Below are 24137 nucleotides of genomic sequence, written 5' to 3'. Positions count from 1 at the left end.
TTCACAATATTAGTTTCAAATAAAAGTTCTTATCGATGCGCATCTATACATACCAAATTTAATGAAATTGAACAAACGGTTAATAAAATATTCGAGATAAGATTTTAACGCTAATCCGCACCAAAAAACTCGGTTGAACAATAATTATTATGTAGTTATTGCACGCCTCATAAGCGAAGCGTTGAGGTGGGTACTACTGTCACTTCGCGCAAAACATCTGATTTTTCAAACTTAAAATGTCTTTATGTATCATACATTGCACTTGTAAGATAATACATACACACACATATTAAGAAAAAACACTATTTTTAACGTTCATGATATTTTTGATGTCATTTTTGTTATTTAAACTAGTTAAAAAACAGTTTAAAAAAGTTCTGTCTTGGACGTCCGTGTGTCTGTATGTGCGGATCCTTTTTCTTGTTAACACGATAGCGACCGAAATACTTTACTAATCGAGTCTTTTTTTTTCTCTTACGCTTGAGTATGCTCAGGAATAGAACCCTTTCATTTTTCAGGGTCTGATTCGATGTGGTTTAATTGTTATTAAATAAACAAAAATAATAATTAATAAATATTTATTAAAAAAAAATTATGAGGCGTGCACTTTTGGATTTTCCAAATTATTTTGTTATTTACTTTTATTTTTATTTTAGACACCCTGTCTAACACCATCTTTGAAGTATTTTGGGTAAACCGTAAAAACAACAAAAACTTAACGTACACAAATATAATAAAATAAAATAATGCTGTTTTAAATTTGTTATATTATGTAGTTAAATGTATTATATTATAATATAGAAATGTAAAAAAAAATAAGTTTTAACTACATTTTGTAACTACTATCCTCCGCAAGCAGTCATTTACAAGAATAAAGAATAATAATAATTAATTTTTAAATATTATATGTCTTAAGTGTACCTAAAAGATAAAAAAAAAACACTACGAATCTACACAATACATCTAAATAGGGTATATAAATTATAATATCATTTGATGTCGATAATTCGCAGATAAACTAAAAAATAATAATTAGCATGCCCACCCGGGCTCGAACCTCGGACCTTTTGGGTGGGCTTTAATCACAGAGTGCTGCTGCGTTTATTAAAGTTTTTCATCCGTTGCATAGATGGCCTTGTTTCCAAATATAAACATTTTCATTATATCTATCGGTAATCATAATAATACGCATAAATAGATAAAAATTAATTTAATGTAGAATTTATTTTAATCATCATTTCTATAGTACTGTCCTAAAAATGGCATAATGGAGTGTTCGCGACTGATCGTTCGATATAATTAATATTACTTGAGTAAGGTGATAATAGATGGCGGTAATTTATTTTTATTATTTCTGTATCGCACTATGATTATTTTTTCTCGAGTTCATATATTGTATGGTCAGTGTGGCTATAATTACATTACGCCCCACCTTCAGCCACGCGACGAACAGTTCGGTTTCCGCGCCGAACACTCCACCACTTTACAAGTGACGAGAGTACTGCACCACCTCGCTACCGCCTATAACAAACGAGAACAATCAGTTGCAGTATTCCTTGATATGGAGAAGGCGTTTGATCGCGTTTGGCACACCGGACTCATCTACAAGCTGTCCACGTCCACTACTCCACGTCGAGTAGTTAAGACTGTGGCCACCTTCCTGCAAGACAGGCGTTTTCAAGTGGCGGTTGAAGATGCTTTGTCCTCAGAGCGCCCCATCCGAGCCGGTGTGCCCCAGGGAAGCTGCCTGTCGCCCGTCTGCTATAGCAGATACACGGACGACATTCCAGTCGCTGGCGGAGCCATTTTAGCGTTGTATGCCGACGACGCTGCGTTCATTACCACCTCGCTGAACGCCAAGCACGCATCGGTAAAGATGCAGCGAGCACTGGATGCACTTCCCTCATGGCTGGAGGACTGGAGACTCAAGGTCAACGTGGGTAAAACTCAGGCGATTTCCATCGGGCGGGCGCGCCTTTTGCCGCCCCCGGTGTCTCTCATGGGCGAGAACGTCGAATGGTCACCGACGGCCAAGTACCTTGGTGTGACCATTGACAAGACACTCTCGATGCGGCCCCATGTGAAAAACGTGGTCGCCCAGACGCGAGCTGTGCGGAATATACTCCGCCCCATGCTGGCGTCTCACCTGCCTCTCCGTACGAAGCTGTGCATATACAAGGCGTACATTCGCACACGACTTACCTACGCGGCCCCTGCGTGGTTCGCGCTGACCAACGAGACGGACCGCAAGTCTCTGCGAGCGCAGCAGTCGCTAGCGCTCCGCACCATCTCCGGAGCACCACGCTTCGTACGGAATCAGGTCATCTCCAGGGACCTGCGCATGGAGAGCCTGGACGACTTCGTTCGCCGCCTGAGTTCCTCAATGTTCGCGCGCGCCGACGGAGCGCGATCCCAGCATTTGCACGGCATCGCGCCATACCATCGACGACCGCCGGACAAAAGAGGCCTACCACGTGACCTAATCTCCTATGACACGACCGCTTCCTCGCCGCTGGCTGACGGGCGCTCACCGGCACACTGCCGGCGAGCTCGACCTCGCTGAGCGGCGGGTGAAGCACACACGGACATTCCCCCCCGCAGCAGGTCGCAGATCGCTCGCGATACCCCGCGGACTCGATCGCACTGCAGCAGGATACCTCCCGGACATGACACCTTGGACCATCCGGTCCCACCCAGTGCCCCGCCTGTAGTAGCAGGCGGCGTTGCTATCACTGAAAGGGGCCATCGCCCCGAACAGTTACCCCGAAGCCTGTGAAGGCTTGCGTGGAAGACCCGAGTAGCTATAATTACCCTTCATGGGTTGGTTCTTTGGTTGTTCGGTTGTTCGGTTGTTCGGTTGTTCGGTTGTTCGGTTGTTCGGTCGTTCGATTGTTCGGTTGTTCGATTGTTCGGTTCTTTGGTTTAGTTGTTTCTTGTTTTTGGATGCTCGGTCTAAATTTTACAGTTCAGACATCAGACCGAGCATCCAAGAACATTGGATGGACACTAATAGTATTTTATTTTAGACTCTAAAACTCTAAAATAAAATAGCGTCCATCGCAAAGTTATGTTTCAATTTATTTGTAAGATAAAAGAATGTTCCCAATTGCCCACAGAACATGAGAACAAAACTACCTTGCCATAGATCCTCTTTTTTATGGGTTGTTGAATAGATTGGTGGGGTAAAGCAGTTCTTAGTAAGATTTGGATGGGTAGGAATAGCGGCAAAGTTTTGAAGTAGACTAGTAGGAAGACTATTATGATTTTAGCCGATCTGTATGAGTATGACAAACATGGGGTCATAAAAACAATCCAAGATGGCGCTGACGAAAATTTTACATCTTTTCGTCATGGGTGTCATTTCCATGGTTTTTGTGGTAACTTTAAACTAATTAGAGGTCAAAATCAAAATCCAAGATAAGATGGCACCGACGAAAATTTGACATCTTTTCGTGATGGGTGTCCTTTTCATGGTTTTTGAGACAGCTATTAAAAAATCCCCAATGTTACCGTCGATAATTTGGTAGGTATACTATAATGGTAGACTATGCAAAAAAAGTCTGTTAGCACCCGTTAGTTTATAGTTATTGATAAGCCATTGGTTATGTACTCTAGTCTACGCACAAGTCTACGTGATTTTTATCCGACTTAAAAAAAGGAGGAGGTTCTTGATTCGGCCGGTTTGTTTTTTTATGTGTATGTACTATGTAGTATGTACACTAAAATAGATTTGACATCGGTGCCAAGCACAAATCGCTTCACCGACATCAAACCTATTTAAATAAATAATATATTTATATAGCATGTGTTATTTTCGATTCAATTGCTTTCAAGCTGACGTTTGTACTACCTATAACCTATATCACCTTGCCGGAAGATATTCAGCTCCAAAATAGAATAGATTTACCTTCTCTCAATATTTTTGTCCTATGACTTACCGTTTCTTTTCATTTAATATATGTATCTGTGTTTGTTATGTATTAATATATTATATACTAATATTATAAAACTGAAGAGTTTGTCTGTTTGAACGCGCTAATCTCAGGAACTACTGGTCCGATTTCATAAATTCTTTCGGTATTACATAGCCCATTTATCGAGGAAGGCTATAGGCTATTTATATCATCACGCCAAGACAAACTGAAGCGGACCACGCGAGAAACCACGGTACGCAGCTAGTATATCTATACTTAATATTATAAAGCTGAAGAGTTTGTTTGTTTGTTTGTTTCAACGCGCTAATCTCAGGAACTACAGGTCCGATTTCAAAAATTCTTTCGGTGTTAGATAACCCATTTATCGAGGATTTATATCTGTGTTTGTTATGAATAATAATTTACTGAATAATTCACGCTAAGACCAACAGGAGCGGAGCCACGCGGTTGAAACCGCGCGGCACAGCTAGTATGTATAGATATGTATATAGGGGTATGTAAAAAAAAAACTCACATCAAAATTCAGTCATTTATTTATTAAGCCTTATCAAATAATTTACAATCACATAATATGCCGTATGATGAATCATCATCCGGTACAATTCCCAAATGTTTCCTTTTGTCATAAGTTCTGTCTAACAGTGCGGCGATGAGGAGCCTCCTTGCGTCCAAATAAAGAAACATTTGGGAACAAGGGATTATCTTACATCTATTAACATATCTATAATGGTGACTGGTGACCAAACAACATTGGCTGACTTACAAGTTCTCATACGATCATAATATTGTGTCTAGTCTCGAAAAGGTTGAAAATATTCGATTCTATGTCTATAGTTGATGATAAAATGTTTGATTGGGAATCGTATAAAGCTCAGCCGATATATTCAACAATAATATTGACGTTTTTTGTTTATTATTCAGTTTAGAAAAAAAAAAAACATTATTTCTAGAGAAGTCATATGTATCTCTATTACACTCATATAAAGGGCCTATCGGAGTTAAATTTCATATTGCGATAGTTTATGAGCGACGTTTATTGCATTGAGAACGTAAACAGGCGAACGATTTAGACTTATTATAAAAGTTAACCAATAGAACAAATGATCGTGTTCACATTATGTATACTACAGGGTTATCTCTCTCGCACAATCGGAACGCATTTGTTCACAGCGCCATCTTGCGGCCCTCGATGGAGATCTCGACGGCGCGCCGCGAATTGCCGCGCAGCCGCTTCTGGTCCATGAACTTCTTCATCTGCTTCTCGTAGCGGGTCATCTTCTTCTTGCTCACCTGCGGAAGGGAACACGTTACGTGTTTCATTAATATCACATTAACAATACACGACGAAATAAACGAGTATAGTACCCTGGACATGTCGGTCTCGCAGGTGGACTTGGGGCGCACCACGTAGTCCTTGTTGGAGGGCAGCGGCACACGCGCGCGCGCCACCCAGCCCGGCTCGCCCGGCCGCACCGTGCTGCAACAGGGCTCGCGTTAGTGTGTGTGTGCGGGGTGTGTGCTGTGTGTGCGGTGTGTGTGCTGCGCCACCCAGCCCGGCTCGCCCGGCCGCACCGTGCTGCAACAGGGCTCGCGTTAGTGTGTGTGTGCGGGGTGTGTGCTGTGTGTGCGGTGTGTGTGCTGCGCCACCCAGCCCGGCTCGCCCGGCCGCACCGTGCTGCAACAGGGCTCGCGTTAGTGTGTGTGTGCGGGGTGTGTGCTGTGTGTGCGGTGTGTGTGCTGCGCCACCCAGCCCGGCTCGCCCGGCCGCACCGTGCTGCAACAGGGCTCGCGTTAGTGTGTGTGTGCGGGGTGTGTGCTGTGTGTGCGGTGTGTGTGCTGCGCCACCCAGCCCGGCTCGCCCGGCCGCACCGTGCTGCAACAGGGCTCGCGTTAGTGTGCCGTGTGTGTGCGGGGAGTGTGCGAGGTGTGTGCTGTGTGTGCGGGGTGCGTGCTGTGTGCGTGCGGTGTGCGTGCTGTGTGTGCTGCGTGCTGTGTGTGTGCTGTGTGCGTGCTGTTTGCGTGCGGTGTGCGTGCTGTGTGTGTGCTGTGTGCTTGCTGTTTGCGTGCGGGGTGTGTGCTGTGTGTGCAGGGTGCGTGCGGGGTGTGTGCTGTGTGCGTGCTTGTGTGCTGTGTGCGTGCTGTGTGTGCTGTGTGCGTGCTGTGTGTGCTGTGTGCGTGCTGTGTGTGCTGTGTGCGTGCTGTGTGTGCTGTGTGCGTGCTGTGTGTGCTGTGTGCGTGCTGTGTGTGCTGTGTGCGTGCTGTGTGTGCTGTGTGTGCTGTGTGTGCTGTGTGCGTGCTGTGTGTGCTGTGTGCGTGCTGTGTGTGCTGTGTGCGTGCTGTGTGTGCTGTGTGCGTGCTGTGTGTGCTGTGTGTGCTGTGTGCGTGTTGTGTGTGCTGTGTGCGTGCTGTGCGGCGCGCACCGGTCGGGCTCGTCGAGCTGGCGCCGCTTGGCCGCGGGCCCGGGCTCGTCGCGGCGCCGCGCGCCGGCCATCGCCTCGTCGCGCGCCTGCCGCTCCTCGCGCGTCATCGCTGTAACACCACAACCGCACCGTTATCCATTGTATCACCCCACTGACGTATCGGACGATTCGATATCAATGTCTATTATAATATAGATTAATCATTAGGTCGAACCGTAGACAGACCTGTGTTCTGTATTACTTTTTATCATTTTCTCTAAGAATTTGGTAAATTTTCAAAAAAGGGTGGAATTAGTTATGTCAAAATAATTCTAAAAATTTCGGCTAGTTAAAGTTAACTTTTTTTTACTGCAAATGAACTTTCGTAAAACTATTAGTCATTACACCTATAACAAATTATCCTGTATAGATAGTATAGAACGGTAAAATTTATCTAAGTACAATTAATTCGGAATATTTTTTTTTGAAATTATAATATTTGCATCACAGACAAATTATTAAAAATATCTATAATTAATTGTAACATTGACAACTTAATACACAGAGTACAGAATATAATATACAAAACTCCGACTGCGCGTGTATAAACCCATTTTTAAGCAATACAATAGATATAAAGGTAACCGTTATGAATAAAATGTTAATTTCAATTAATGTTCCATAAAACGTCACGCCGCTTGGACTTTTTTAGTAGGCGATTGTATGGTTTATAGTGAGTTAATGTAAACACGTCATGATAAAAACATTTTTTAATAACTAATTAGGTGAAAGCATCATAGAAATGAAACGTATACGGAACAAAGGGCGCGGCTCACCCTTGAAGTCGGTGGAGAGGTTGAAGATGGGGCGCGCCCACTCGGAGATGAGGCGGCCGGCGCGCTCCTTGTTGGCCTTCGTCTCCTTGGGGTGCTTGTACAGGTACATGACCGCCTTGCCGATGCCCGACTGCTTCAGCAGCGACTTGTCGATGGAGGGGAACTGCGGCAGAGGGGGGCGGTTAGTGTGACGTCACGCGTGCGGGTGGGGAGCGGGGCGGCACGACCACACTCACGTCCATCAGCAGCTTCAGCACGCTCTCGCGGATGAGCAGGCACGGCAGCGCGCGGTTGGGCAGCGGCGCGAGCCAGTCGCACAGCACGTTGAGCGCGTTGTGCTCGAGGAAGGCCAGCTGCAGGTCGCGCTTGATGAGCTGCGACATGGCGGCCTTGAGCATGGACACCTTGCGCACGGCGGGCTGGTTGCGGCGGTTGAGCTCGCGGTCGTCGTCGGCGGCCTGGCGCATCTGCTGCAGCAGCTGCGCGATGAGGTCGTCGTTGTCGTTGATGATGTCGATGTCGCGCCGGCGCCGGCGCCCGCGCCGCTCCTCGCGCTTGCGGGCCAGCATCAGCTCGAAGTCCGACATGCCGCCCGCCATCTCCGCGCTGCCGCACCGCCACATGACAGATATTAACGACTCAATCTAACATTCAAAGGAAATCCCGCATAGTTCCCGTTTCCGTGGGATTTCCGGGATAAAACCTACCCTATGTGTTAATCCAAGTTACCTTCTATATGTGTGCTAAATTTCATTGTAATCGGTTTGGTAGTGTTTGAAAGAGTAACAAACACACACACACATGACACACACATCCTCACAAACTTTCGCATTTATAATATTAGTAGGATTAAAACTGCTTTTTACATTATCTCTCTGATTATTTTTTTTAATTTATCTATCAAATTAAATACTTAATTAAATATATAATATTTCACAATCGCCTAACAACGGTTTAGAGCAATTACTCCAGTCAGTCAAGACAATCAATCCATACTCCATACTAATATTATAAATGCGAAAGTAACTCTGTCTGTCTGTCTGTTACTCAATCACGCCTAAACTACTGAACCAATTTGCATGAAATTTGGTATGGAGATATTTTGATACCCGAGAAAGGACATAGGCTACCTTTTATTGCGAAATATGTAGGTACCACGCCCAACGACCGGGCGAGTTTATACGTTCGCTAGCTATGCAGATACTGAGCCATTCTGCGCACGCGCGGCCTGTGGATAGAGAGCATAGCGTACGGGATGTGGGTGGGAATAGGTGGGTGATTGGTAGTACTTTAATCAGTCGTAAAAATTTCCAATTTTAGGAAGATTAGAAACATGCTTTTAACAATAGTTAGGGAAATTTCGATTGACTGAAAAATCGAAAGTCAGGAAAAATTACTATAAGCCAGGAAAATTTCCATAAGTCGGAAAAATTACGATAAGCTGGAAAATTTCCATAAGGAAAATTTCTATAAGCTGGAAAATTCCTATAAGGAAATTTTCTATAAGCTGGAAAATTTCTATAAGAAAGGAAAATTTCTATAAGTCAGGAAAATTTGTAGAAGTCAGGAAAATGTTTATAAGTCAGGAAAATTTCTATACGCCAGGAAAATTTCCATATGTCCGGAAAATTTATATAAGATAGGAAAATTTGTATACGTGAGGAGGATTTGTATACGCCAGGAAAAATCCATAAGTCGGAAAATTTCGATAAGCTGGAAAATTTCCATAAGAAAGGAAAATATATGTCGGAAAAATTTCTATAAACAAGGAAAATTTCTATACATGAGGAAAATTTCTATAAGCCAGTAGAATTTGTAGAAGTCAGGAAAATGTTTATAAGTCAGGAAAATTTCTATACGCCAGGAAAATTTCTATACGACAGGAAAAATCCATAAGTCGGAAAAATTTCTGTATATATCTTATATAAAATTTCTATTTTCCGACTTATGGATTTTTCCTTGCGTATACAAATTTTCCTCACGTATACAAATTTTCCTATCTTATAGAAATTTTCCGGACATATGGAAATTTTCCTGGCGTATAGAAATTTTCCTGACTTATAAACATTTTCCTGACTTCTACAAATTTTCCTGACTTATAGAAATTTTCCTTTCTTATAGAAATTTTCCAGCTTATAGAAATTTTCCTTTCTTATAGGAATTTTCCTATCTTATAGGAATTTTCCAGCTTATAGAAATTTTCCCATCTTATGGAAATTTTCCAGCTTATCAAAAATTTTCCGACTTATGGAAATTTTTCTGGTTTATAGTAATTTTTCCTGACTTTCGATTTTTCAGTCAATCGAAATTTCCCTAACTATTGTTAAAAGCATTTTTCTAATCTTCCTAAAATTGGAAATTTTTACGACTGATTAAAGTACTACCAATCACCCACCTATTCCCACCCACATCCCTTACGCTATGCTCTCTATCCACAGGCCGCGCGTGCGCAGAATGGCTCAGTATCTGCATAGCTAGCGAACGTATAAACTCGCCCGGTCGTTGGGCGAGCTACCTACATATTTAGCAATAAAAGGTAGCCTATGTCCTTTCTCGGGTATCAAAATATCTCCATACCAAATTTCATGCAAATTGGTTCAGTAGTTTAGGCGTGATTGAGTAACAGACAGACAGACAGAGTTACTTTCGCATTTATAATATTAGTATGGATTGGAGTGTTTCTTTGTAATTCTAAAGTTGCTAGTTTGGTATACATATAATATACCAAGATTTAACAATTTTTATTGGACTGTCTGTTGGTTCCGGCTAATCTCCATAACGGCATTACCGATGTTGTCAACAATCATAGTATTAAGTATTGCATTATAAACAGAACAGATGGCTGCGCACCTCTTGGAGTCCGGGTCGAGCTCATCGTCGGACGAGTCGGGCGCGGGCGCGTCTCCCTCCGCCCCCGCGCCCCCCGCCGGCCCCGCGCCCGCGTCTCCCCCCGCCTCCCCCTCCCCCTCCCCGCCGCCCTCCGCGCCAGCCCCCGCGCCGCCCTCCCCTCCGTCCTCGTCGTCCGACTGCAGCCGCACGGTGCGCCGCGCCTTGCCCTCTGTCCGACCATAGTCATCAAATAATAAAATAAAACATCCCTGCAGCCTCCAGCTTTACTGACTATACTATAGCAGTGACTGCAACGATTTTAAAAATAATGAAAAATATAAAAGTATTTAAAAAGTAGAACACTGATTGCGACGAAATTGTATATGATTAAAAAATATGAAAGAAATTATGATAACCTTTTCGAGCCGGTGATCCGGAGCCGGAACGCGAACCGGAGCGAGATCGTGAGCGAGATCTGTAACAATAAATAATATTCAGGTAAAAATTAAATTATCAGAAAAATACAAAAAGAAAAAAGTTTTAAAATGATAAATAAAAATAAATGGTAAGTTTTTTAAACAAACAAAACTTTTTTTTAAATTACACTTTTAAAATGAGAAAATCAAAATAGGACACATAACTAGGGTTTCAATCTATGTATATATATGGTTTCTTAAATGTTGTAAAATAATAATATTATTATAAACATATTGCACAAAAAATATTATATTTGCAATACAGAGATATGGTACGGCATAGGGCCATTTTAACCACCAATTGGGAATCTTGTATCAATAGTAACTTTTTAAATAATAATAATGCTTGTTGTTTCTTATCATGTATATTTGTAATAATAAAGAAAACTAGCATTGTTCTGTAAAATAATAGTATTATAATTGAGCTGTACAATGTAGTTTGACATACCTTGAAGCAGATTTTGCTGAACCCGAGCGAGATCTAGATTTAGATCTAGATCTGGATTTAGATCTAGATCTGGATTTAGATCTCGATAGAGATCTCGATTTGGAGCGTGATCTGGAACGTGAGCGCGACACGGACTTCGACTTGGAGCGTGAACGAGATTTGGACCTGGACCTCGAACGGGATTTAGACCTAGACTTGGAGCGGGAGCCGGACTTCGAACGTGACCTGGACCGGGATTTTGAGCGGGAACGGGATTTGGATCGAGACCTTGATTTAGAGCGCGAACCTGATTTCGAACGGGAACGTGATTTGGATCGTGAGTGAGACTTAGAACGTGAGCGGGATTTAGAACGTGAACGGGACTTAGAACGTGAACGGGACTTGGAACGTGAACGGGACTTTGAACGCGAACGGGACTTGGAACGCGAACGGGATTTGGAGCGAGAGCGAGACTTAGATCGCGATTTTCTTGAGCCAGAACGTGAACGCGACTTGGACTTGCGTGTACCAGACCGAGAGCGAGAGCGACTCGCTTTACTTCCTGGAATAAACAGAAATCAATAATTACATTAAATATAAATGACAAACTTACAATACTAAATTCATTGGTAGTGTACCAACAGCGTAAATGTAGTAGTATATTAATACCGAGTTCCAGCATTGAAATGAATGACTGAAGTTATGTTACGACTAGATTTCCGCCTGCGGCTTCGCCCGCGTTTTCAAAGGAAAACCCGCAAAGTTCCCATTCCCGTGGGATTAAACCTATCCTGTGTTAATCCAAGTTACCCTCTATATTACATTGTAATCGGTTCAGTAGTTTATTAATCATACATACATACATAATTACATACCTCTCTTCTTTATAATATTAGTATATAGACCAGACTCTCAGTGGAGTTTCGTTTGCAAAAATAGCGGACCTAAATCTGACTTCTGATATATATTGTATAGATCCCAGACATCCTATAGACAGATGTTGCCAACCAGTTTTGTGGTCCCCCTCTCCCCACCCCGGTAATTAAATATGGCATACAAAGAAAAAAATAAAAATTTCCAAAACATGCCGTGTGGGGTATCAAATGAAAGAGCTTATTGAGTAGATCACGAATATATAGCATACTATAACATTTCTTACACTTTCTCTAAGATTTTTTAGAAAATTTACGAAAATGCTCCATTTTTGAGTTAACTTTAAACCACTATAGATTGAAAACTCATGAATATATTTTTTATATTATTATTTTAAATAATTAACAATAGTCCATTGTGTTGTGGCATGAATATGATTTATTGAAATCTAGTCTAGTATGAAATAAACACTAAACAGTCAAAGTTGATACACATATTTACCTTCAATATTCCTCTGCTCAGCACATTTGAACCTTAACTCATTTAACAAACAAAGTGAAATGATTACCTGTAGGAGACTGAGGTGGTTTATCTCCATCAACATCCATCTTTTCTACAGATTTACTTCTTGAGCGTTCACGAGACTTGCTTCTGGATTTCCTGGGCGAGCCACCAGATCTGACGGGCGACGCTTTCGAGCCCGCGCTGGGCGAGCGGCTCTTTGCGGGAGACTTGGGACTCCTCGATTTAGAGTGACTGCGGCTCTTCGATTTCCGCGGGCTGTTCGACTGGGACCTAGCGGGAGACGCGCTTCGAGACTTCGGTGATCCGCTTCTCGATTTGCTTTTTTTGGAAGCCGGAGACCTACTCCTCGAACGGGATGCATTTCTGGAAGCCGGTGAGCCGCTTCTCGACTTTCTCGGACTCCCCGATCGGGCTGACTTGGGGGAGCCGCTCCTGGAGCGACGCGACGCGGGCGTGTTGCTGCGAGAGCGGGACGACGCGCGAGAGCCGCTTCTCGACCTCGATGATGATTTTGACCTCGAGCGGGAGCGAGAACCTGATTTAGACTTCACTGATCCATCGTGTGACATCTTAGAATCTGATTCAGCCTGTTAAAATAATTTTCAAATAGTATATGTATAGTAGCCATAAGTAGAGGAATTTATTTAAGTTGAAAACATATTAAGTTAGCATGTAAAGGTTGCCGAGAAGAGAGCACAGCACATAATAAACCACCTTTTGTACCATTTTGTAACTAATTACTTTTTATTCAGTGTAAATGTGGTAGAATAAAATAAAATAATTAAATAAATAAGTTAATTTGTGTCATTTCAAATGCAAAATATTTATTTATTCAATAAAAGTTTTTCTCAAACCACTTTTGAGTCATCATTATCAATAACCACTGATTCGGAAAGTCTTTATTTCCATTCAAGCTTCCACTCCAGTTCAAATTTAAACAAACAAAAGATTACATTTTACACATAGTTATACATTTTATGTTTACTTATGTTTATAAGTAAAATGTCTCTGAGTTTACCACAAAACCTTAACGCAACATAAGTCAGCATATATCATAAATAAAGAAAAAAGTATAAAATAGGGTTCGAGTCCCGACAAGTCTATTCTTTATAAATTTATATGTAATATACTTACAGATCTGCTGCGTGAACGGGACTTTCTCCCATCTGTAGAAATGTGATAAAATTAAAGACAATATAGCCTTCAAACAACTTTGATGAAACATATTATAAGCAAAACATATATTCAATGGATCATGATTCTTAATAATATTATGTTTCTTTAGAGATACAAATTGTAGGTGTTCAGCAGTGCCACTTATTAAAAGCTGGCTTGACAAATTTATATATTACTGTTCATACAAACATTATCATTTTAATTGTTGATTAAGAAATAAGTTAAAGAAAAACTCTAAAAAATCAAATGTAGAAAGTCAAAGTAGGCATAAAATATATTTCAACTTGAAGTAAATAAATGCTATGAAATTACGGTATAGATATTTGGTTTATTGTTTATTATTGTAATTTAAACATTCTTTAGTCCAAGTAAGACAAATGAACGTGAAATAAATCATATTTAATTTTCATTGCTTCTAGCACAATATTGTGTATATCGGCTAAAACATTGAATAACAAGAACCAAACAAGCACAACATTCTTAGGTTATATGATTACATTTACCTGTATCGACGTCCATATTTGCTTTATTTTAAAGTTAATAAAAACTAAAACTTCACAAATATTACTAGAACACCCTCAAATGTCGATAATATAAAGACATAAACTCAAAAGCATCATGAAATCACCAATAATGCTTTTTTTAATCAGTTTTCGATAGGTATTAGGTAGGTACATGCAATATCGGTCGATTTTTTGACTATTTTGACACAGTATTTTGACAAAGGCGACAGACGACAGTTGTATGATCGTTGTTCAGAGCAGTTGTATTTCATTACATGTCAGTGTCACAGATGTTAAAGAAGAACAAAATATAAAACAATTTTATTGAGGGCCTCATCTTTAAACGATTTGAAAGATAAGTAGGTATCTCTTTATACTTCTCGTTTTTGATATCCAAATGGTTGCGTGCTAAGCACGGTGGTAAGGTTGCGCCACAGGGTTGCGCGTATAATTAAATTTTTTAAATAGGGTAATTCATATCCTCGTTGTCACAGTACGTCAGTCGTCAATGTTATTCAAGATGTCAATTGTCACTTGTCATAACAAATATAGTTGTCGGATCATCTGTTCTATGTTTTGGAGTATTGTTATGAAAACATGTAATTAAAGTTATTACATCAATACATATAGTTTTTTTTTATAGTTTAATCATATATATTAAAGCATGGAGGAAGAAGGAAAGTTGCCTTTGAAGCGAGTAGAGCTGTCGTTATCAAAGTTTAACGAAGTTGCAATACCACACCATTTAGATTTACTACGCCAGCACAAAGCGAATATTTTAAAGGTAAAATGTTTTTTGGTTGTAATGCGTTTTATTAGATTGTTCTTAGAAAATGTTTTTTTCTGTCATGTTGTTTTGAAATAAAAAGAAAATTATCAAAAATTGTACGTAAAATAGAAAGACATGACGTCACAAAAGTTCTATTAATATCATAGTACATATTATTAAACTATTTTAGGAACGTTTAGAGGTTGAAGGTCATCTACGAAATATTGGCTCATTACAGAAAGAATGGCTGTTGTCTTTATATACAAGTATTCCTTAAAAAAATCAGTTACAAATGTTATTTTATAATGTAATTGGACTTAGTTACTGTTCCTTTTGGTTTATTGTAGCAAATACAATATATATTATGTTTGTTATACTTTACAAATTACTTAGTTATAATTTGTTTCAATGATTCATCGGACACATACTACACATATGTTTTACATTTCGTTTTTAAATAATTATAGGGTCACCCATGGGGTCTCTAATCAAAATATTGTGTCAAATTAAAAGAAGCCTTGACATACTTAGAACTAGATAAAAATACACCTAGTTACTTTAACGGGATTTATATATGAATAATTAGAAAAGAGAGTGTTGGCCAAGCACATGTGTGAGAAGTAAAACTTCTTTGGCAAGAAGATTCAAAGATACCAAAATCGTTGCTTTACTCCATGTCGTGACGGTATTGCCATGACGAGACCTTGAAATTTGACTCTCAACGCGCATAATGAAGTTTCACTTCAAAAACTGTAGTTTGTATGGCTAATATTTGTTTGTGTTAAAGAAGGAAAAATAGTATTGAATTTCCGTAAATAAAGTATTGTCTTTTATAAATAGTATGAAGAGTTGGGTGAGTACGGGCGCGTGCGCTCGGAGCAGGCGCACGCGCGGCGCGTGGCGTCGCAGCTGCGCTCGCTGCTGGGCGAGCTGGAGGCGCTGCGCCGCCAGGTGCGCACCTCCGACTGCACCAAGTTCGACCAGATGACGCAGCGCTCCAGAGATCTCACCTTGAAAGCTATCATGGACTATCTAGGTAAAAACTCGTATTTTCAAAAATTGGTATAGCATTTCCGATTTTTGATGAATAAAATAAACTAAATAATTGAAATAAAGTGTTTGCAAAGATATTCATGTTTTGAGAAATTATAAGATCATATATGTACTTAAACAAATTCAACCGCGGAAATAAAACAAGCATAAAAATATGGCAACTCCGTGTTCTAGGAGTTATTGAAAGAAGTTGCATTGCGATAATTGACACGCACAGGACGCGCGCGCGCCCTCTTGGTGAGATCTGGGTGGCTTTTGTGAAGAATGCAAATAAATTAATAATATAATATACAACATATTATATGACTAATGCATAGAATATTCATATTAAAAAAAAAATGACTCATCATTTTAACATAATAAAACTGTTATCAAAGAAATATACTTACACTTATAGTAGCAAATTTAGAAATGGACACTATTCACTAAATTTCTTTTTTCATCAAACTAATTTTTTTCATAATTTGTCACACATTTCTAATATAGTTTCTTTTGTATTAGTGCACTATTCAATCGAAAGATTTGCATGCCCTTAAATTCTCATATCAATACTATAAATAAATGAAAACCGACTTTTCTGTACAGAAACTAGCCCCTTATCAATAAACCGTGTGCCGATGCCCGAAGCGGACGTTTCGGGAAGCGTAGTGTCGTCAGAGTCGGTCGGCGTCATCCCGGAGCAAATTCAACTCCAAGTGGATGAACACGTGAGTCGGTGCAAATGTTTATGTTTCAGTATCACTACATAGTATAAAACAAAGTCGCTTTCTCTGTCCCTATGTCCCTTTGTATCTTTGAAACTTCGCAACGGATTTTGATGCGGTTTTTTTTAATAGAGTGATTCAAGGGGAAGGTTTATATGTATAATAACATCCATTAAATAGTGAAGAAGTAGATACTGAGGTATTTTTGAGGTTTCTAATGTGATGTCGTAAAAAATTACATTTTTTCCGCTTACATTGCAAACGCAGGCTGAACCCTACGAGTTTTATCAAAATAATGTACTAAGTATTATACATATTGAAAAGGTCTACAGAAAAGTCCGTGATGGTATATATCTATCTCTTATGGATAACCCAAATTTTTTTTGTCATTTACTTTTTACGACAAATAATGGCTAATTTTCGAAGCGATTTTAACCAATACAGCATTAATCCTCCAATTAAATACCTTGAATACATTCAATATAGATCTATATGGCCCTATATACCGTATACTGTATTTAATATTTTCGAAGATATTATAGATTTAAAAATTGCGGGACGTAGCGTTTGCGGCGGTACCGGCCTTCCGCCATTGCACACGTGCGAAGCCGGAGCGGGTAGCTAGTTGTTTATATAGCTATTTAAGCTGGTTCTATTGAATCGTGAATTCGTGACGTAGCTGTACTTCTGATGAGCATATAGGTACTTTTATCATGGTCATGCCACGAAGTAAGATGTTCATATACCGTGAAATATGCCAATATTGTCCAAAAGGGTATCTTTGCCCGAAGATCAATTCATAAGAAAATTTTTTAATTGCAAAAATGCCTTCATACTAGACATGTGCGCCGATGCTCTTTTGACCGGCGGCGGCGTCTAGCATCTTATTTGCCGGCGGCGGCGGCGTCATCGGCGTAATCGGCGTGGATGGGGAAAATGAGTAAAATACGCCTAAATCTCCATTAAATTTCTTATTTATACCATTGGCGACAATCAAAATCAGAAAAAAAAACAAGGAATTATAAAATAGGGAAGTACGAGCAAAATATAAATGTACAAGTACAAATAATATGCAAATTATTTTACCTTTTTTACTTGTTTCTTGCACATGTCATCTGAATCGGCCTTAACAAGATTGTCGTCATGTGGGATAGTGATGTCTACCAAGAAAATCCTGGAAGTTGCTCGGTCCATCACCACAATATCAGGTCTATTCGCTAGAATAGTCCTGTCTGTGATGATGGGCCGATCCTAGTACCATTTGGCACGGTTATTTTCCAGGACCGGCTCCGGCGCGTACTTGTAATAAGGCACTTTTCCGTCAAGAAGGCCATACTTCAGAGCGAGCTCTTGGTGGATAATCCTAGCTGCTAGGTTGTGCCTGTGCAAGTACTCAGTGTTGGCGAGCATGGAACAACCGGAAGTAACATGTCGGAGAGTTTCTCCAGGACGGTGACACATACGACATAAGTCCTGGGTCCCGTCCTTTATGATGTACTTCCGATAATTATTCGATTTAACCACCTGATCCTGTATCGCACAGACAAAACCCTCGGTTTCCCCAAAGAGGTAACAAAACGCAGCCAGTGAACGGAGGACAAGAAATCTACATGAGGTTCATGCAGAATCCTGTGAAACCTACCGTGTAGCTCTTTCTCTTTCCATGTGGCCTCCCTGTCGGAAATGCTGAGCACTGCCGGCTTTTGCCAGTCCTGTTTGGCCAGGGACAGGGGAGTGAGTCCTTTGTCACATTCTATGACTTCAGCATGGATTGCATAGCCAACATTGCGAGGAAATAGTCTCTGAGTTTGCATATCTCACGATTGTGCAGCAATATATTAATTTATTATTATTATATATTTAAAAATACTAATGCTTTATTTAAACTATATACGCCGATGACGCCGGAAAAAAAATCGGCGGCGTCGGCGTGACTGAAACGGCCGGCGGCGTGCGCCACGCCGATCGGCGCACATGCCTACTTCATACTTTGGCAAAAATAATAGAATTTGGTGTAAGATAGGTTATAATATGTCTGAAAACACTGCCTATTGTGTGTGTCGCTAACTTAAATCAGGAACTTGTTGTACCTCGGTGAATATCATGTGTGATTTCACGGTCAAAAAATGGTGAAAATTCGAGTGATAGTTTGTGCATGATGGCGAAAACACAGGTTATTTTAAATCATAATGTGTTATGAAATAACGTTCGAAGAGTATTTTAATGCTACTATTACCACTGAAGGTTGTTTTAAACAAAAATTACAATGGTGGGCAAAATTTACCAACAAAGTCGCGATCTATATTTGACAACATTGCCCACCATCAAAAAATGCTTAGGGTTGGCACATTTCATAGCAAATAAAGTTAAATTGCTGAAATGCTGCACAACTTAAAAGAAAAAAAATGTTTATTTTTATTAAATAGTCACTGAACAATATTCTGTTTTGCTTTTTTTATCTGCCTTGCCTGTAGGCAATAAAAATATATAAAAAAAGCAAAACAGAATATTGTTCAGTGATAAATCCATAATCCTACTACAAAATTTTCGCAGTAAATGAAATCGAAAGTCATGCTCATTTTACTGATATGTACAAACCCTATGCTTTTTGGAAAAGCGAAAGGCGATTTGTATGAAAAAGAGAAAAAATACCTGGGTAACTTTGCCCAGCCACCTAAGTCGACCTTAATTAAGGAACCTTTCATGACATTTTTGAATTGGTCTTTAATATAATCTGGCTAAAGGTCATATTTACGTCAAAAATTGACGAGGGCAATGTTGGTAAAAAGTGCAGATAACTTTGCCCGCCTTCAAACACAGACAAATAATGTATAAAATGTTGAATAATAATGAAATTTGCTACAACAATATGTGCACACGATCTAATGCTCCTGACACACTATGCTCCTCGCGCTGCTCATCGCTCTGCTCATCGCGCTGCCGTTATTCGCCGTGACATTGCCCTCTCTGCCCACACACTGCTCTACTCGCGCAATTAATCGCGACGCTCCTCACTTGTCATTTGCCTTGTCTCACACAATGGACGTTGAAACGGTGGCTGCGTGCGCGCTATGCATTTTTAGTATAGCTAATTATATTAATGTAGGTAGTAAAAAGAAATATACATCGTCGTCGTGGTCTTGAAATTATTCAAAAAAAGTGGGCAATGTTGGCATATTTCACGGTACATAAGATCTTCGTAAACCTATACAAAGCCGGTCGGACATTTGTATGTGATTCTTAGTTTGTAGGTATTCGTTTATCGGTTTATGCAAAATGTCAGCGGTTGCATCTTGAAAGTGATAGAATTATAATAATGAATTTTAGCCATGTTGTGCATATCGGTGTGGCCTTCAATAATTGGAGAGCACGTACAGGAGGTGTCGCTGCGGGAGCGCGAGGCGCTGCTGGCGGGGTGGAGCGCGCTGCAGGGCGAGGTGCGCGCGCTGCACGACGCCTGGCAGCACGTGCAGGCCGCCGCGCTCGCGCACCGCGACCAGGTGCCACGCACACTAACCAACACAGTTACACACACAATCCCAACAAACGACACACTAGATTTTAAAAACAGAACTAGGTGATCCTCTTTAAAAATAGTAGTACAAATAACCGTAGATTCAATGTGTCTGTATCCTCTTTAAAAATAGTGGTACAAGTAACCCTAGATTCAATGTGTCTGTATTTCGTTATTAAAAAAATTCAATGATACTTCTTCAAATCGTTTAAACTCTCCGTACGTCCGTTTGCAACAGATAAACTCTTCGGCACAGAACGTAGAAGTGGCAGCGGATAACGTTCAAGTGGCGCGGTCACATCTCGCTAGTGCGGAAAAGTAAGTTTTAACCAATCCAATGATATATTAATTGACAATACCGCTTGGTGAGTAACGCGGGATCTGGTTCGCGCAGGCTGCGGCTGGCGACGCTGGGGCTGGGCGGCATGGCGCTGGGCGCGCTGGCGGGCGGGCCCGTGGGGCTGGCGCTGGGCGCCAAGGCGGGCGCCGCCGCCGCGCTGGCCGGCTCCGCGCTCGGCTACCTGGGCGCCGCGCTGCTGGGGCGCCGCGCCGCGCACAGCTCGCCCCCCCCCGCGCCCGCACCCGCCCGCACCGACGGCAAGAAGGACCGCTAGCGATCGCGATGCGTTTGCGTGTAAATATGGCGCGTTGATTTGATATCGTCTACACTCTACAGTCATTAATGCAACGTGACGACTGACAACGATGGCGGCTAACCAGATGTGATAACTTTGTTACATAAATGTGCTAAATACAGTAGCTTTCCAACCCGCAGGATAATAATTGAATGAATGAAAAATTCTTTATTGAATACAGTATTACAAAAAAGAGCGGTATAATTGTATTAATCTCTGTTATAAATTATTTTGCTAATTCTTATTCATTTTGTACCTATTTCTAATTTAATTTAACAAAATCATCATTGCATTTCGTTACAAATGAATACCTTCTTTATACAAAACTAAGCTTAAAACTAAGGAACGGTTTCGCCCGCGCGAAAACCGCGCTATTCATATTCGTATTCTGTGCCCATGTGGTCAAAAGAGATAAATATTTAAAGCGCCATCTATTGAAAAAACCGACAAGCCGTTTACCTATTTACTAAATTCTCAAGAATCGTAAGGGTGCTTTTCTACCAATAATGTGGATGCTCAATGTGTAGCGAGGAATGTGTCTTAAACAACCAATCATATCGCTTCATTTAGTTTAGTTTGCAAATTTCATCGATACACTGTACCGACACTTTCACAGTGTGACAAACGATTGGAGCGGGTTCCTGTTCCAACGTTTAATACTGCTTTCGGTAGTAGATGTTTGGATTTCTTTTCTCCAAAGATATATAATAGCTTATTTGGTAATAACGTAAAAATAGTTAAAAAATATACAAATCATAAATTTAAAAAAAATCTATTAATTATTCTTAAGCAGTTAGATTACGAAGCCACAGAGAACTTATTACGTTCATATATTTAAAAGAAATTATTATTCTATTACACACACATACATACATACACACACACACACACACACACACACACACACACACACACACACACACACACACACACACACACACACAAACATACATGCATGCAATCTTTTTTTTTTGTTTAAATTGTAAAATTATTTAAGTTGAAAAAGGCAACCAATATACTAAGATTGTGAGGGGATTCTAAAGCCTGTAACACAGTTTTGAACTAACACAGGCTTTAATTTCCCCAAATTTTTAACTGTATTATTTTTTTTTGAAACTTTTCAATAAAGTTTGAAGTTTGGAGCGTTTAATGTTTGAAGCGATACTATTGGTTATTACGGTAAAGCGTGACGATATCGACAACCAATTTGCAATATAGCAAAAATAAAAGCAAATTATACGCAAACGCATTATACATATTATGATAGTTAACAAAATTTAATGATATTTTTCGTATAGAAACAATTTTTGTTCATACATTAATGTAAAATATTATAAGACAATTGTAGTGGAATACAGAATTAGTGTTATTATGAACTTGGATTGCTTTAAAAAATTGTGCGTTCATACGACAGTGTACGTAACGATGGTTTTTTTTAATTTTTTAATAGGCTGATATATGCTAGTATAAGGCAGTTCAATAAAGAAACGAATCTTCAATGGCGGCGCTTATCATTCCCTCTCGCTTACACACGGCCGTACGGCATGCAGAAAAAAATGGAAAAATCAAATAGGTACATTTTAGTGATTTTCACTAAAATGTATTTGATTTTCCCTATAATCCCTATAATATTATATCATAAATTTACAATGACAATTATGCATAATTTGCGAAAGTAGTAAATAATGTTTTATTAGAATTTGACAAAATATGTTCTTTGGGAAAAGTTGTTCAGTTTTATGGGCTAATTACAAATATTATGGGGATTTTGTTACATTCACAAATACTACAACAAAAAAGTTTGTCAACAAACAATTTAAAATAATTAATAAAATCATTATCCATTTACGTTATTTTTATTTTCTTTTTTGCTGACCCTACCATACGTCAGTGTCAGCTTTGGCCGCCATTGAAGATTCGTTTCTTTATTGAATCGCCTAATAATACGTTTAGACCTCATTCGCACGAGAGTTAAAAAAGCGTTGCGTTAAAACCCGGCGTTGGCGCTTTTTAAACGTTCTCTCTGTGGTTGTTCATACTAACGCTTTAAAATCACTCATGTCTCGTCTCTGGCTTCAGTAAGACGTGGAAATGGTTTCTGCTAAAATAATTACGTAATGTCAGTTGCGTAATATCTTTATGATATTTATATAATTATATTTGCTTAGAATTCCTCGGAAAGTTTGTTCTTAATAAACCACTTGTAGGTACCTACTTAGGTATTTGTTCAAACTCGTCATCGATAAACATGTTACTTAAAGGAATATGATAAAAATACCTACTGTTTTAATTTTTATATGTTAGGTATATTTGAAAGAAAGAAAGAAAGAAAGATTGGCACTAGCGATTTGTGTTATTAAAAGACGAAAAAGAAAACAAAAGGCATTCTGGGTACATCCTCTGAATGAACAGAGATACTTAAAAGGGCAGTTTGTGACACTGTACGAAGAGTTAAGGCAATACCCCGGAATTTTTTTAATTATTTTCAAATGTCTATAACGATTTTGAATACAGGAACGGACGAGACTCCACATCTATAATTAATAGTTCGGGATCAACAATCCACGACATCGTATCGATTTTCTGATGATTATAAGCACAACAAACACGTGCTAGCGCTGAGCGAGCGTGCGGCATACTGAACGCAGCGCCGGCGCTTTTTTAGCGCTCGTCTGAATAATAGTAAGAAGTTTCCTATGGTCTATTTTATTTAACGCCCAACGCCGAGCGTTGAAAATAGAACACTGCGCGATAAAAAAGCGTCGCGCTTTAAAAGCGCTGACGTGTGAACATATACTTGGGAATGCATTTGTTCTATTTGGACGCTTTTTTAACGGACGTTAAAAAAGCTCTCGTGTGAATGAGGTCTTACTGGCATTGAGTGTTGCCAACACGATAGTTTGTACGTTCAGAAATAATGCACAATGTGTAAACAAAGTTTAATAAAGATAATGATTTTTTATTATTTTACATTGTATATAATGGTTGGATAAATGGTTTTTAGTAATTTAGTTTCTCAGTAGAATAAATAAGATACCGTCTATTTTATTTTCAATTTAATATAACATAGTTGTGTTTTTATAATCTATTCATGTATGAACATAATATGTACATATATTGAATTTATGTAATAATAATTGTCCTTCCCTACCTTGTTAATAATGCATTTGTGCACATGTAATTTTTTCTGATCTTGTTATAAACATTTAACACTGTTTTATAATGTTCAAATGCTTTATAAATGAGAAATTTTAAAGAATATAAAAAATTCAATCACGAGGTGGGACCTTAACGTTTAGCTTTAGTGGTGTGCTTTAGGAGAGTGCTTTAATAGAAACATGTAAACGCTACTCGCTTTAGTACGGTTTAGTACTTTTCATTAGAATCAAAATAGAATTGATTTCTATTTTCGTTACCAGTGACACCTGGGGAACTATTCTCTAATCTGTGCCTGAGCTCGTCAATAACCTCGTTACTTATCTA

General features: G+C 39.7%; 2 protein-coding genes across 3 annotated transcripts; one reads left to right on the top strand and one right to left on the bottom strand.

Moving 5' to 3' along the window:
* Nucleotides 1-4450: 4450 nt before the first annotated feature.
* On the bottom strand, nucleotides 4451-14228 carry LOC149476692 (uncharacterized). Of its 2 annotated transcripts, XM_089711963.1 has the most exons (11): nucleotides 13980-14228; nucleotides 13435-13466; nucleotides 12344-12887; nucleotides 10924-11464; nucleotides 10416-10474; nucleotides 10021-10228; nucleotides 7407-7776; nucleotides 7171-7333; nucleotides 6356-6464; nucleotides 5301-5412; nucleotides 4451-5225 (listed from the first exon to the last, which is right to left on the bottom strand). In XM_089711963.1, the coding sequence occupies exons 1-11, from the start codon at nucleotides 13993-13995 to the stop codon at nucleotides 5100-5102; spliced, it is 2280 nt and encodes a 759-aa protein (XP_089568089.1). In that variant the 5' UTR covers nucleotides 13996-14228; the 3' UTR covers nucleotides 4451-5099. The 2 variants fall into 2 exon arrangements, with proteins under 2 accessions (XP_089568089.1, XP_089568090.1); XM_089711964.1 differs by lacking the exons at nucleotides 4451-5225; nucleotides 5301-5412 and adding an exon at nucleotides 5604-5808.
* A 293-nt stretch (nucleotides 14229-14521) lies between these two features.
* Syx17 (syntaxin 17) lies at nucleotides 14522-22600 on the top strand. Its single transcript, XM_089711966.1, has 7 exons — nucleotides 14522-14763; nucleotides 15589-15784; nucleotides 16387-16508; nucleotides 19883-20005; nucleotides 20258-20337; nucleotides 20414-21228; nucleotides 21791-22600. The coding sequence occupies exons 1-6, from the start codon at nucleotides 14644-14646 to the stop codon at nucleotides 20631-20633; spliced, it is 861 nt and encodes a 286-aa protein (XP_089568092.1). The 5' UTR covers nucleotides 14522-14643; the 3' UTR covers nucleotides 20634-21228; nucleotides 21791-22600.
* Nucleotides 22601-24137: the final 1537 nt, after the last annotated feature.

This window comes from Colias philodice, chromosome 27 (genome assembly GCF_061535455.1).
Source record: "Colias philodice isolate Cphi_HAF_F1 chromosome 27, ilColPhil1 Martin Lab GWU primary, whole genome shotgun sequence".
NCBI lineage: Eukaryota > Metazoa > Arthropoda > Insecta > Lepidoptera > Pieridae > Colias > Colias philodice.
The sequence above is the reverse complement of the archived record's forward strand: the minus strand, read 5'-3'. Positions and strand labels throughout refer to the sequence as shown.